Raw genomic sequence first — 13,041 nt, 5'->3', positions numbered from 1 at the left:
GTGCAATTGCAAAAACATTGAGTTGCATGAACAGAAAATAAGTTGAAAATACCATGATGTCATATCATATTTGCATAACGTTACAAAAACAATTTAAATAAGAGACATCTGACATTAAAACATATTTACATTTACGCTATTTTATTCACTTTTATAATAGTTTATCATATCAACAGGCAAAGTTGTATTCTAGTTTATTAAATTAATCGTAAACTGATACCAAACTGCTTAAATGTGGAGTCAAAGATTTTTAAGAAATTTAACTCAATTCCCTTCAGTTAAAGTGAGATTTAGACAAGGTTTGAACAAAACAAGGAAAAACATAATTCCTTTAAAGCAAGGTAAGTTTAAAGTAAACAAACCAAGTATAAAAAATTAAAATCAACAATCTTTTTTAAAGCTATAGTTAAAAAAAATCAAAAATATCCGTTTCAAAGTTTCAAATGTTAAGTATTTTAGTACAAAATAAATTTAAAATTTAGGTAAGAAAATGCTATCAACTTTCATCAAAAAATTACAATTTTGTTTAACTTTCTAAACATTAAAAAAATGTGTTAAAAAATTTACAGAGATGGTAACTCGTTCTGTACGACCTTATGACCAAGTACCACAACCCAAGGGGTTTCCCTTATTAGGTACCAGTCTTGACTACAGTTCGCTCAAGAGGTTTGACGCATCTGCGTTAGGCGAACATTGGATGAAAAGACATAAAGAACTGGGGCCAGTTTTTAAGGAAACTATATTGCCAGGTTCAGTTAAAGTTTAATTTTAAAAACAACCTTTAATTTTACTAATCCAGCAATGTTTTTAAATTTTTTACAAATATAAAACAAATAAATTCAATTTATGCAATTTAATAAATAACAAGTAATCCCACTATCTTAACAAAATCATCTTCTGATAAATAAATTCAGGGTAAAAATCTAACTTAAAAACTTGATTAAACTTATCTTTTTAAACACGTTTCTTGATATTTTTGGCCCATATACATATACATTTTGGCCCATATACAAAAAAATAAAAAACGTCGTTTACACTATATATTTATATTTTAGGTATAACTGATACGATTGTATTTTGTTCATCTCATAATGACACCGAAATCATGTTCAGAAATGAAGGCTGTACTCCATATAGGGACTCACTGGCACCTCTACTGGAGGCTAGAAATAGAATGGGAGAACACTGTGGGCTTGTTAACTCAAACGGACAAGAATGGAAAAGGGTAATATTTTTTTGTAAAGGTTTTTGGTTAGTAAAAAAAACAATCATGTAAAATGTTTAAAATGCCTGACATTTACATTGATTTGTTCAAAATTAAAATTCACCAACAAGACATATTTACAAACACAAAAGCTTACAAGGCAATTAATCTTTTGCAAAAACAAATAAGTGATGTTTTTGTACAAAAACACTTTTTTTAAAATAACCAGTATAAAAAATCTTTTCAAGGTTGTTACCTATTTTTATGTGTAAAAGTCCTACAAAGATTACAAAACTACAATATACTTATTTAAAGTAATATTTTGTCAATTCTGTTTTTTTAATAACAGATAAGGGGAATAGTAAACAAACACATTTTAAACAACAAGTCAGTCTGGGAGTTATGTGAAATTCAACAAACTGTTATGGATGATTTTATCAAGTATATTGACCGCCATTTAGATGAAAATAACGAGGTAGTTTAACTCTAATTTAACAAGTTATTTCAACAGTTTTTTTTTCTGACATAAATTTAAATAAATATGTTCTATTTATGATATAAATTTTATGTAAAACCACTACAATGATTTGCATATTTGATTTAAACTGTTATTTAGGCATATACAAAGTTATATAACAACTTTAAATTGTTTAGTCCAAGCTAAAAATAATTAAACTTGTAAATTTAAAAAAAAAAAATTTTTAGGTACCTAATTTTCACAAAGCATTGAATAGATGGGCGTTTGAAATGACTGGAGTTTTTACAATGGGAATTCGATTAGGTAAAGTATAAATAAACACAAATATTAACAACACAAATATTCACATAGAGTTCAAAAACATTTAAAAACAATTTACAAAGATATATAGGTGTAAAAATTAAGTTTTTATTTTTAATAACTAAGCGGGCTGTAATATAAATGCTTCTGTTTCGCAAAGCAATTTCTAAATTATGCAAAATGGAAAAACCCCAATTCCTTACTTACTAGTTTATAATTAATGTATTAATTAACAGGTTCCTTTGACGATAAGTTAAACAAAATGACGCAACAAATGATTGATTGTAACGAAACAATGTTTGATTGTATGGGAAGATTGTTGTATGGTTTACCAACTTGGAAATATTTTAATACCAAAGATTTCAAGGTCTTTTATTAGATATAAATCTTTCTTTTATTAGATATAAATCTTAACATTATGTTTTACTTTTTCATACATTTAAATCAATTTTTTGAATATTTTACGCACTTTGTAATGAGTTATTTGTCACCAGGATTTATACAAAGCCCATTCTGGCCAAGTAGAATCTGCAAAAGAACACATGAAAATGTTTCTTTCAAGAAACAACGAAAAAATAAAAACTACAAATTTAAACAAAATACTCAACGATAACGGCCTCTCTGAAAGGTATTAAATTAATTTATCATTAAACTTTGTTGTTATAGAAAAGATAATTAACGTTTCTACAAGTTATCATTAATCAAATTTCTAACAAGTTATATGCAGGTTGTTAACAAACATTATTTTTCATGTATTAATTTTAAACATTATATACTTAATAAGTGTCTTGTGGTATATATTTATTTGATATTCTTAAGCATTATATATTTATTTAATGTCTTTAAAATTTACAACTTGATATATTTATATTTTAAAATCAGTTGAATTGGAAAAAATTATGCAACATAATTAGACAAAAATTGTTTTATCACTAAGTTAATGTACTACTGATGTTCATGTAATATTGATGTATGTTTTTCAATGTTTTTTTTTTAAAGTTTACTCAATAAAAAAGCATTTATATTACTGTACAAGGGCAAAAAAATTGTTTTAAAACTTATGTAAACATAATTAATTTTAGTGAGAAAATAATTATGATGACGGAGTTCCTGATTGCCGGTATTGACACAACCTCAAACAGTCTGGCTTTTATTTTATATGCCCTAGCAAGTAACCAAAAGGCACAAGACAGAGTTCGAGATGAGATATTAAAGTTCAAACAGTCAAATCAAATAAACGGAAAGGTAAACTGTCACTACTTAAAACGTATTGATTATGCTATAGTTAAAACTGCATATACGAAAGTATAAATAATTTGATTTCAAATGTTTAAAAGTACTACAATACAATTTACATATGGTTATCTGTAATCTATTATTACTGTTCAAATACTTATAAATATAGATAACAAGAAAATTACAATTTTACGCTTAAAAGATGCAATAGTTAAAATTTTAAAATTAATTACCATCAAACAACCTACCTACACTAATTAACATATTAAAAATGTTTTGTTTTTGTAGTCTTTAAACAAGTTGAAATACACGCACGCAGCAATAAAAGAAACTCAACGAATGTTCCCGTTTGTTAGCAGTATGTCGAGAAGATATAACGAAGACATTGTGTTATCAGGCTATAACATACCAGCAGGTAAACTTATAAAATAACAAAATACTTTTATTAATGAACACTTAATTAACATAAAATTTAAGATATAATCATTGTTTTGTATATAGCCTAATAAAATCACTTAGCTGCCTTTTATTTTTTTCAATAAAAAATTTAAAACTTAGTTTGAAAACCAAATTAAATAAATTTATTATATACTGTATATTGTTTATAATTTACAAACAAAAACACCTTACAATTTAATAAGACATTGCAATTAAACTTTATAAATATCGGATAATTTAATAAATTAACTATATATACAACTCGACCCAAAATTTTTAAATATTTATAGGAACACATATTCTCAACACTTCAAATATGGTGAACAGTCGAAACCCATATTACTTTAAAAATCCAAATAACTTTGAACCTGAACGCTGGTTGGAAACTACTTCAACAAAAGAAAAACAAACAAAAAGGTTAATATTAAAATTGTTTTAAACACCTTGAACAAATACATCCCTGATAAAAATTATAAAAGATATCAAGGTTGTTATTATCTGATTGCATAATAAATATAAAAATACCTTTTAAACAAAGCTTAAATACTTATATTTTTAAATACACAAATTTACAATAAATATCTAAAAGAATTTTTAATTAGTTTAATGCATAACAATAAAATAAAAAAGCTTTTGAACTTTCACTGTCATATTATATAATAACACTGACTAATATCTCATCCTAACAGGCAAAACATTGCAAACATTTATTTCCAATTTTTGTTTACGAATTTTGAAGATTTGCAATAACCGCTCCATTTGGTAAAAACACAAAATACCCAAAGTAAATTCCATTTAGGTTTAGAAATTACAATAATATCAAGTTGCTTTAAAATTCCGATGACACATTTTTACCAGGCCAATACTAACACTTATCAATATTCTATCTAAACAAGAAAATAAGTTTAAGATCTATTTTTTTTATTTTAAAAATAAATGTTTTAGATTTGCCATGACCGGCCCTTTTGGCATGGGACCCCGAATGTGTCCAGGTCGTAAATTTGCAATGCAGGAATTACAGATTGGTATTATCAACATTTTAAGTAAATATAAAATCGAATATCACCACAAACCAATTAAAGTTAAATTCAGACTTGTGTCTTATCCTTCAGAAAAACCACAATTTAAATTCATTCCGTTAAATCTCTCTTAAATTCGTCTTTTACATTCATTTTTATTTCTTGTTTAAATACCTTATTTGTTTATTCTATCTCTAATGTAATTGTGATTTTAGTTCTATACCAGTTGCCATTTAATAACTCAATATGTTTTTGTAAATAAATGTTTTTGTGTAATTTTATACATGATTATTATTAATACATGAATGAACTGTTTTCACAAAATTTCTTTTATAAAATATAAACAACAAACAGCGATCCGTATTGATGTTAATATTGCATTAACCTGCCGATCTAAAAAACATGTAATAACCTGTAACGGAGTAAATATTAAATATTTGCATTAGACGTGGCATGACTTTTTCTTGATTACTTATTAACGTTTTGTGAACAAAACAAAATGGCTAAGTCTGCTTAACGCCATTAGTTTTAGTGCATTTAACATGGATTATGCGGAAAATGAAGTTTTTTTCGAATTTACTATAAGGAGTGATCCCGGACCTGTAGGGCTAGTTCGAAGCATTTGCGCGAGTTGTTCTTCGCTGTTAGACTTAGAAAGAAGCTTTATTGGTCGTTTTATGAAGACTCTTGTTGATACAGAATCAATAAATTATGAAGAATATACAATAGTAAAAAATCTCAAACTTTTTTACAATAAACCAGTTTATTCTTTGTCCGACACTTCGATGTTCATTGTGGGTAAAATGAAAAAAGAACGTTGTACTTGGATAAATCCTACTGCAGTTGATATTGTAATAAATCATGATGGCACTGTGTTTCAAGAAAGAATTTTAAGATTTCAAAACTAAATTAATTTCATATTGTAATCAATAATGTGTGCATGTAAAGTAAAAACTAAATAACCTGCAATTATTTTAATTATGAAATGTTTAATTTAAGTTGTATACATTTTCAGCTTTAAGTAGCTCAATCATTAAAAAATATGACAATATGACTGATTTACCGCCTATCCCATTTATAGTTTCAGTATATTTGTTTCATAGTTAAAAGAAAAATATTATAACGAATCTTGTATTATATTTAATTGTGTTAAGTTATTATGAACAATAAAAATTAGTTAGTTATTTGAATAAAACTCAAAATTTGATTTTATTAGATAGTAAAATAGTCTATAGCGGATAAGTTTCTCACTTGCTAGTTAAAACACAAGGTTAAACAAATTTTAATTTTAGTTAAAATTTTAAAAAAAGCCTATAAAGTTAAGTCAGCAAATAGCTTGCCTAAACAACATACTGCTTTATTAGAACCCTTACTGTTTCATTACTACAATTAAATAATACTGGAATAAAAGGTAACTTAGTATATGTTAAACGAATAATCTGAAGTGCTATTTTTAAATAAATTACATTTCTAGACCACAAATTGCAAATACTTTTATATATTAGAAAAGTTTAAATATATATGAGATTTACATTTAAAACTGCATAGTTAAAGTTTAAAATAGTTTTTATAGATCATTGAAATGATTTGGTGAATATTTTGTTTTAAAAAAAATAAGAATGTAAAATTTACAAAGTATTGCCAAAAAAAATATTTAAAGATTAAAATCTAACGTTCAAAGTACACCATCCATTTGTAACAAAAACTGTGATTCTAGAATTGAATCAATATTTTAAAACAATTTTTAGTAAATTATTAATCCTAAACAAAGTCCATACAAGCAGTTAATATTTAATTGTACTTAGTTTATTGGTAGAGTGTTTAAATTTTAAGTCAGAAACTACTATCAAGTTAATATACAACGTGCAACTGCAGCTTAACATGTTTCAATATTGCGAGTTTATTATTGAAAGTAAAAAAAATAGAACAGGTGACGTCAGCTGCATATGTGCAAGTTATTCCAAAGATTATACAACAGAAGATATTGAAATTAAGAGAATTTTGAATGAGCTCAAACCTCCAGAAACTGAAATAGTAAATTATGGACACGCAATAAACGATAATAGAATATTCTTTACTCATTTTAAAATGTTTGAAGAAACTTGTATATTAGTGATTTCAAAAATGGGTGAATCCAACTGGAGGTGGATAAATCCCGCAGTAGATGATAAAAACCTAGATACCCGCTCAGGTTCTTTAATTCAAAGAGTACTGAGATTTCAAAAAGAAATCTGAGATTTTTTTAGATAACGTGGTTGGAACAATAAAGAATAATTAAAAAAAAAAATTTCCACTTTTAAATCTAATTTAAATAAATAGGATGCCTAAAAATTATTATTTTTGTAAAATACAATAACGACGTTGTTGTTAAGCAAATTATAAAAGTTTTTTTGCAAGTTATTTTTATCACTTATTAACTAAAGAGTGGGTATAGTACAAAATGTAATTAAGCAAATAATGCAAAAACATAAATTAAATTACTAGATTGTTTTTAAACAATAATTTAAAAACTTAGTCAACTTTTAATTTTCTAAAAATAACCGAACAATAATTATGTATTTTCATTTTTGTATTTCTGTTAAAATAACTCGTTGTGTGGTGTAATCAAAATAAAAATCAACCGACAAAATATGTAATTGTGCTTAATTGCTATAAAATTTTATTCATTTGAGAAACTATAATGTATTTTATATGTAAACAAAGTAATAGTAATAAACATACTTAACATGGCATTAAGATTTAAGATTATTTAAATCAAGGCAGTACGTATTAAAACAAACAAAGAGTTTAGAAACCTTTAGTTAAATCAATTTAACACAAAAAGGTTAAAACTTCTTAATAAAAATTTAATTAAAGTAATAAGCATGCTTTATTTTAAAAACATACACAACACAGATCAACCAAAGACTCCATGTTACATACCGCTTTTATACACGAAAGAGTTGCACACCACCCACCCTTATTTAAAATAGTCAGTTTTTATAGTTAATTATTAACAAAAAAAATAAATAAAATGTTATTGTAGGTACATGTCTGTAGCTTACAGCAAGATTTCAACGTTACTATGTCTATTTTGTTTTGTGATTTTATACTTGAAAATCTATTAGAGAGTGTTTATACAAGGGAAAGATTGCACTTTGTTCGAGCTTCATGTTCTGCAAATTGTAATGTAGAAGAAAAAGGAATTACATCAATTTTGGAAAAGCTTAAATGTAATAATGAGCCTAAGTTTAAGGATTTATCTACAGACATAGCAAAGCAATACGAAATCGAATGGAACTACGATCATCCTGCAAACTGGCAAAATACCTCTATGTTTATTGTTACTGAAATGACCAAATTTAACTGGAAATGGGTAAATCCGTGCGTTGTGAGTCAAATAGTAGAGATATATGGGACACAAATACGTAAAAAAGTTTTAAAATTTCAATATCACACGTGGAATAAACTTCAAGTTCCTTTGGATAACTAGGAGCACAAATGTAATCCAAATAATATCTAATTATCAAATAATCATGCCATCTGAACTATGTATGTTTGTTTAACTTGAATACATGCACAAGCGTACATAAAAAAGACTGTTTGTTTATTACATATTAAAAAGTAAAAGTCCAGCAGATATTGCTACAAATAAAATAAGATCAGCATATTATACAAACGCATCACACATTCTTACCAAACAACCTGACAGAAATGTGAGCAAATTTTATCAACAGGCAGTAAAACACCTTACAGCGATAGTAGTTTAAATTTAAAAAAATAGCTATAAGCTACATACATTATATTATATGCATGTCTATGACTAATATTCAACACGATTTTAGTTTATTGACTTAAAGCAATCAAAATTTATTTTATGATTTAACTTCAGTTATTGGCTAAGGTAAATATATAAATAAACAAGAGTAAAATTTGTTTAAAATGTCTAGAATTTCCGAAAATTGAAGAATTATTGCAAACAAAAATGTATTTAAAACTATTTTGCAAAATTTGTAGAAATATTTAAACTATTAAATTATTTAATTATTTAAACTTGTATTTGTTAATATCTTACGTGTTCTAAAAGTTGAACTAATTATGAGCCTAGGCTTAAGCTATGGTATTATACATAATTCAGACTTATTAATATTCGCGCAAGTTGTTCAAAAGATGTTACAGAAAAAATAAATTTTAAATATACCTGCATAATAAACAAAAGATGATACCAACACTTAATATATGATCAAATGAGTTTAAAAACTTCCAGAAAGCTAAACAGTTAAATCATACGCCTAAAAAGTATGATAAAATTTGTTATCACTACCTAACAAATATTGACACAGTGCCTAAAACTCTTGAAAAAAGTTCAAATATAAAACACCTTTAGTTACTTATTAACGTATCAAGAACAAAAAACTAAGCAGGCAGGCTAAGCTTTGTCTAAACAGTTTTAATACAATTAGCATATACGTTACAATGGCGACAGTTTGTGAATTTAACCTTAAAAATGAACTCGATGGTGGAGATCGAGTTGAAACAGTTTGCGTGAGTTGTCCTCCTGAGTTTAAATTGAAAGAAAGCGAAATTAATGACATCATGAAGCAACTACAGGGCAATATTGGTTTACCACAAGCTTGTGCTATATCGCAGACATTGAAAACAACTTATAAACCACTAGTTTATTCCTTTTCGGAAATTTCAATGTTTATTGTTAGTAGAATGGAAAAAAGCCGATGGACCTGGATAAATCCTTCAGCACCAGATACTGAAATAGGTGTTTATTGTGGCGATGTTAATCCTTTATATCTCAGTAATAAAAGAATTTTAAGATTTCGAAAATTAATTTAATTGTTAACAATTTAAAAGTGTTAACTTAACTTGTTTGTGTTAATAAATTATTTTTCAATATGATTTTATTGATTTGCATTGTTCATCATTTTTTTATGCTTTGTTTTTTTCGTACTTTATTACATATAACGATTTTTGTGCTTTATTACAAATAATTTGGTATTGTTCATGAATTTGATTCTACAAATTTTTTGTTTTATTATTTATTAAGGTAAATAAAAATAATTAAAACGTGTAACAAATTCTCGTTAAAATAAATGTGCTTTTAACTTTTGTCTACATCGTTTCAAACGATTCGCTAGTGATAAATCGTTATATAAAACGCACCAAATATAACGTTCCCATTTCGTGGCGGTACGGTTTTTTTTATTAGCACGTAAACACATTTTTTGAATACGTTATAAAACAGAAATAAATAATCTGTTTAATAGTTATTAGTTAAAAAAAGTTTATTACCACCACACAATAAATGCTAACTGTTACAATATTTAAATACCTCCAGTTAAAAGTCACTTTAGTTTCTATTTTAAGTTTTTGGATCAAATACGGCTAGTGCAGAATTTACAATCACATTCGATACAGTTCGCATTGCCGTTAAGATGATAAAATTTTGCGAATTCACAATGAGGTATTACCCTGAAACTAACAAGAAAGTCACTGAAATTAACGTTAATAGTTCTTCCAAATGGGAAATGCAGAAAAGCGAAATTCAGAAAGTATTAAAAGAGCTTGGTGGTGATCTTCATGAACCAAGATACACATTGCATACAAAAGGACAACAATTTGAGATAAAATTTGATCCACTTTGGAATTTAAACCTCGATGAGGTTTCGATGTATATTATTACTGAAATATCACGAAGCGGCTGGAAATGGTTAAATCCTTCGTCACTTGATGTAGAATTTATTAATGAAAGAAAGGGACATATGGACGCAAATAATTATGCACGTGAAAGAGTATTAAGATTTCAAAAATAAAATAATTTCCTCGTGTTCGTATTACATATAAACTTAATTACTTTGTGATTTATTTTAAACCATTTTGATTTTCACTTGCGTCTAAACATTTTATTTATCTAAAAATTGCTAATTTTTCTAAAATAAAATTAAACAACATCAATTGATGACAGAGATACCCTAAAGATGTCAATGTAAAATATATCGTTTTCAACAAATTGATTTTCACCAATTTTTAAAACCTTTTTAAATATTTACTTTATTTAAGCGTAAGTGAATGAAAATTAGCCAACAAAATATTGTAATAGAACAATTTGTTCTCGATTATTATAAAGTGATTGTGGTACAGTTAAAAAATAAATCAAAAATTAAATTTAAATAATTTTGTTTGCATCTATTTAGCAACAACAAGAGTATTACTTTTTATTTTGTTTTTTCGCGCATTGATAAAAGTAAATAATAAATACGATATACAATTAATATTACATCAATGCGACGGGAAAAAATGACAAAATCAATTTAATGATTTAAAACATGCCAAAATTATTAATGTTTACATAAAGATTTTAAGTATGTTATGACATGGTCACCAAACCCAAACTAAATACACAAAAAACATATTTCAACAATTACAAAAATATCTGACAACCGCCTATCCATAATGCTGTGCTTAATCTACCGTCACATGTAATGAGGATCTAGAGTCTAGATCCTAGATTCTAGACCAACCACCATATAAACAAAAAATTATATGCAATAGGTAAAAAATTTAAAAACTAGAAAAAAAATTGATGTAACTCACAGTTAGTTGGTATTAATTTTGCAAAACCTAAGATTAGTTTAACAAAAATGAGAATGCAAAATGCAAGTGTAAAAATATATAATAAGATTAATATAAGCTTTTTATTATGTTTTATTAGCAATTGCAAACGATAATATTTTGTATCATTTTAGCATTGTTTTGCAAGGTTGCGTATAATGCGTTGTCCCGTTTTAACGAGGATGTATTTTTCAGATGAACCAATATTTATTTTAGTTTATGGCACAAAGTTATGTTATTGCTGATCCCAAACTCGACAATAATTTCCATGATGCTGCGATATATGTTATTACTGATATAACTAACCACAATTGGAAATGGTTGAATCCTTCAGTTAATGATAATGTAGTCAATATTGAGAATGGTTTTTTGCGTGAACGAGTTATAAGATTTCAAAAGTAATTAATTTTGTAATAATTTCAATTTCTAATATGTAGTTACATTAAAACGCGAATAACCTTTTAATTAATTCATACTTATCGTGGAATTATAATTTTTATGTTTTTTATTGAGGTATATTACAACCTCCGTTGAATATGTAATAGTATTCTCAGATAGCTTTCTATTACAGTTTACTAATAGTAATTTCTTCAATAAACATGGATTATATCGTAATGTGCTTTTCAAAAATGTATAATAAAACTAATTAAGTTGAAAATTATTAATTATTTAAAGTATATTTAGTAAAGATATAATAACTTTATGCTTAGAGGTTGGCCAAGTTTTATTATATTTGCAAAAATTCCTGGCACGCCTTTAAATATCACAGCGGGCAACAACAGATTTTATTATTTAAATAACCTACACGTTAGTCAGCGTGTACATGACCTGTAACCGTTTAAATATGTGAAATGTAAATAAACACAAAAGGTAAGACTTGGTATGCGTTACCCCAATTAAAGTTATTTTTATAACTTTGTCTACATCGTTTCAAACGATTCGCTAGTGATAAATCGTTATAAAACGCACCAAATATAACGTTCCCATTTCGTGGCGGTACGGTTTTTTTTATTAGCACGTAAACACATTTTTGAATACGTTATAAAACAGTAATAAATAATCTGTTTAATAGTTATTAGTTACAAATTATCTGGGATTAGTTTAATAAAAAAAAAATAAAGAATGTAAGTGCTTTTTATTGCTATGTTTTATTAGTAATTGCAAACAATAATATTTTGCATTGTTTTAGCATTGTTTTACAAGGTTGCGTATAATGCGTTGTCCCGTTTTTACGAGGATGAATTTTTCAGATGAACCAATATTTATTTGAGTTAAACATTAATCTTAAAAGTTGTGTTCTATTTGACAGTCACAGTTTTTAAAATATAAAATTGTTTTTTATTTGGCAGATATAGTTTTGAATAATATTGTAAACCTTAAAATGCCGATTAAATATTGCGAGTTTATTTTTTCAAGTAAACATCTTAATTATTATTCTGTCGGTTTACTTCGCGTAACATGCTCACACGACTTAAGATCGCATGGTACAATTAAAACGATTCTTAATGAACTAAAACCTCAAGGAAATGTGTTACATGAAGAAGGAGGGAAAGCAACGAAATATGAATGTTCATTTGATTCATGTTTTCAGGATTGGGACACAGCTTGTATGTTTGTAGTTACAGAAATGGGCAAAACCAATTGGAAATGGATAAATCCTTCATTAGTTGATATATATTTAAATGGAGAAGGAGAACGTGAAAAAACATTAAAATTTCAACTGGAAGTTTAATTGTATCATTTCAATTAACTATTGTCTGTTA

The 13,041-nt window shown here is 26.4% G+C and overlaps 1 protein-coding gene across 1 annotated transcript; it reads left to right on the top strand.

The window, feature by feature from the left end:
* The first annotated feature begins 232 nt into the window (after window positions 1-232).
* On the top strand, window positions 233-4,809 carry LOC145742628 (cytochrome P450 10-like). Its single transcript, XM_082560404.1, has 11 exons — window positions 233-341; window positions 570-749; window positions 1,056-1,225; window positions 1,554-1,679; window positions 1,910-1,985; window positions 2,219-2,349; window positions 2,477-2,610; window positions 3,065-3,227; window positions 3,507-3,633; window positions 3,947-4,073; window positions 4,602-4,809. Exons 1-11 carry the CDS (start codon window positions 233-235, stop codon window positions 4,807-4,809), a joined length of 1,551 nt encoding a protein of 516 aa, XP_082416530.1.
* The last annotated feature ends 8,232 nt before the right edge of the window (window positions 4,810-13,041 follow it).

Source organism: Corella eumyota, chromosome 2, assembly GCF_963082875.1.
Source record: "Corella eumyota chromosome 2, kaCorEumy4.1, whole genome shotgun sequence".
Lineage (NCBI taxonomy): Eukaryota > Metazoa > Chordata > Ascidiacea > Phlebobranchia > Corellidae > Corella > Corella eumyota.
This window is presented reverse-complemented; position numbering and strand designations above follow the sequence as displayed.

What these genes read in the sequence shown, in the direction of transcription:
- LOC145742628 (XM_082560404.1), top strand. Translation starts at nt 233, where the DNA reads ATGTGGAGTCAAAGATTTTTAAGAAATTTAACTCAATTCCCTTCAGTT. An exon ending in GATAACGGCCTCTCTGAAAG is followed by an intron (nt 2,611 to 3,064) that starts GTATTAAATTAA and finishes AATTAATTTTAG; the next exon opens with TGAGAAAATAATTATGATGA. An exon ending in AGGCTATAACATACCAGCAG is followed by an intron (nt 3,634 to 3,946) that starts GTAAACTTATAA and finishes AAATATTTATAG; the next exon opens with GAACACATATTCTCAACACT.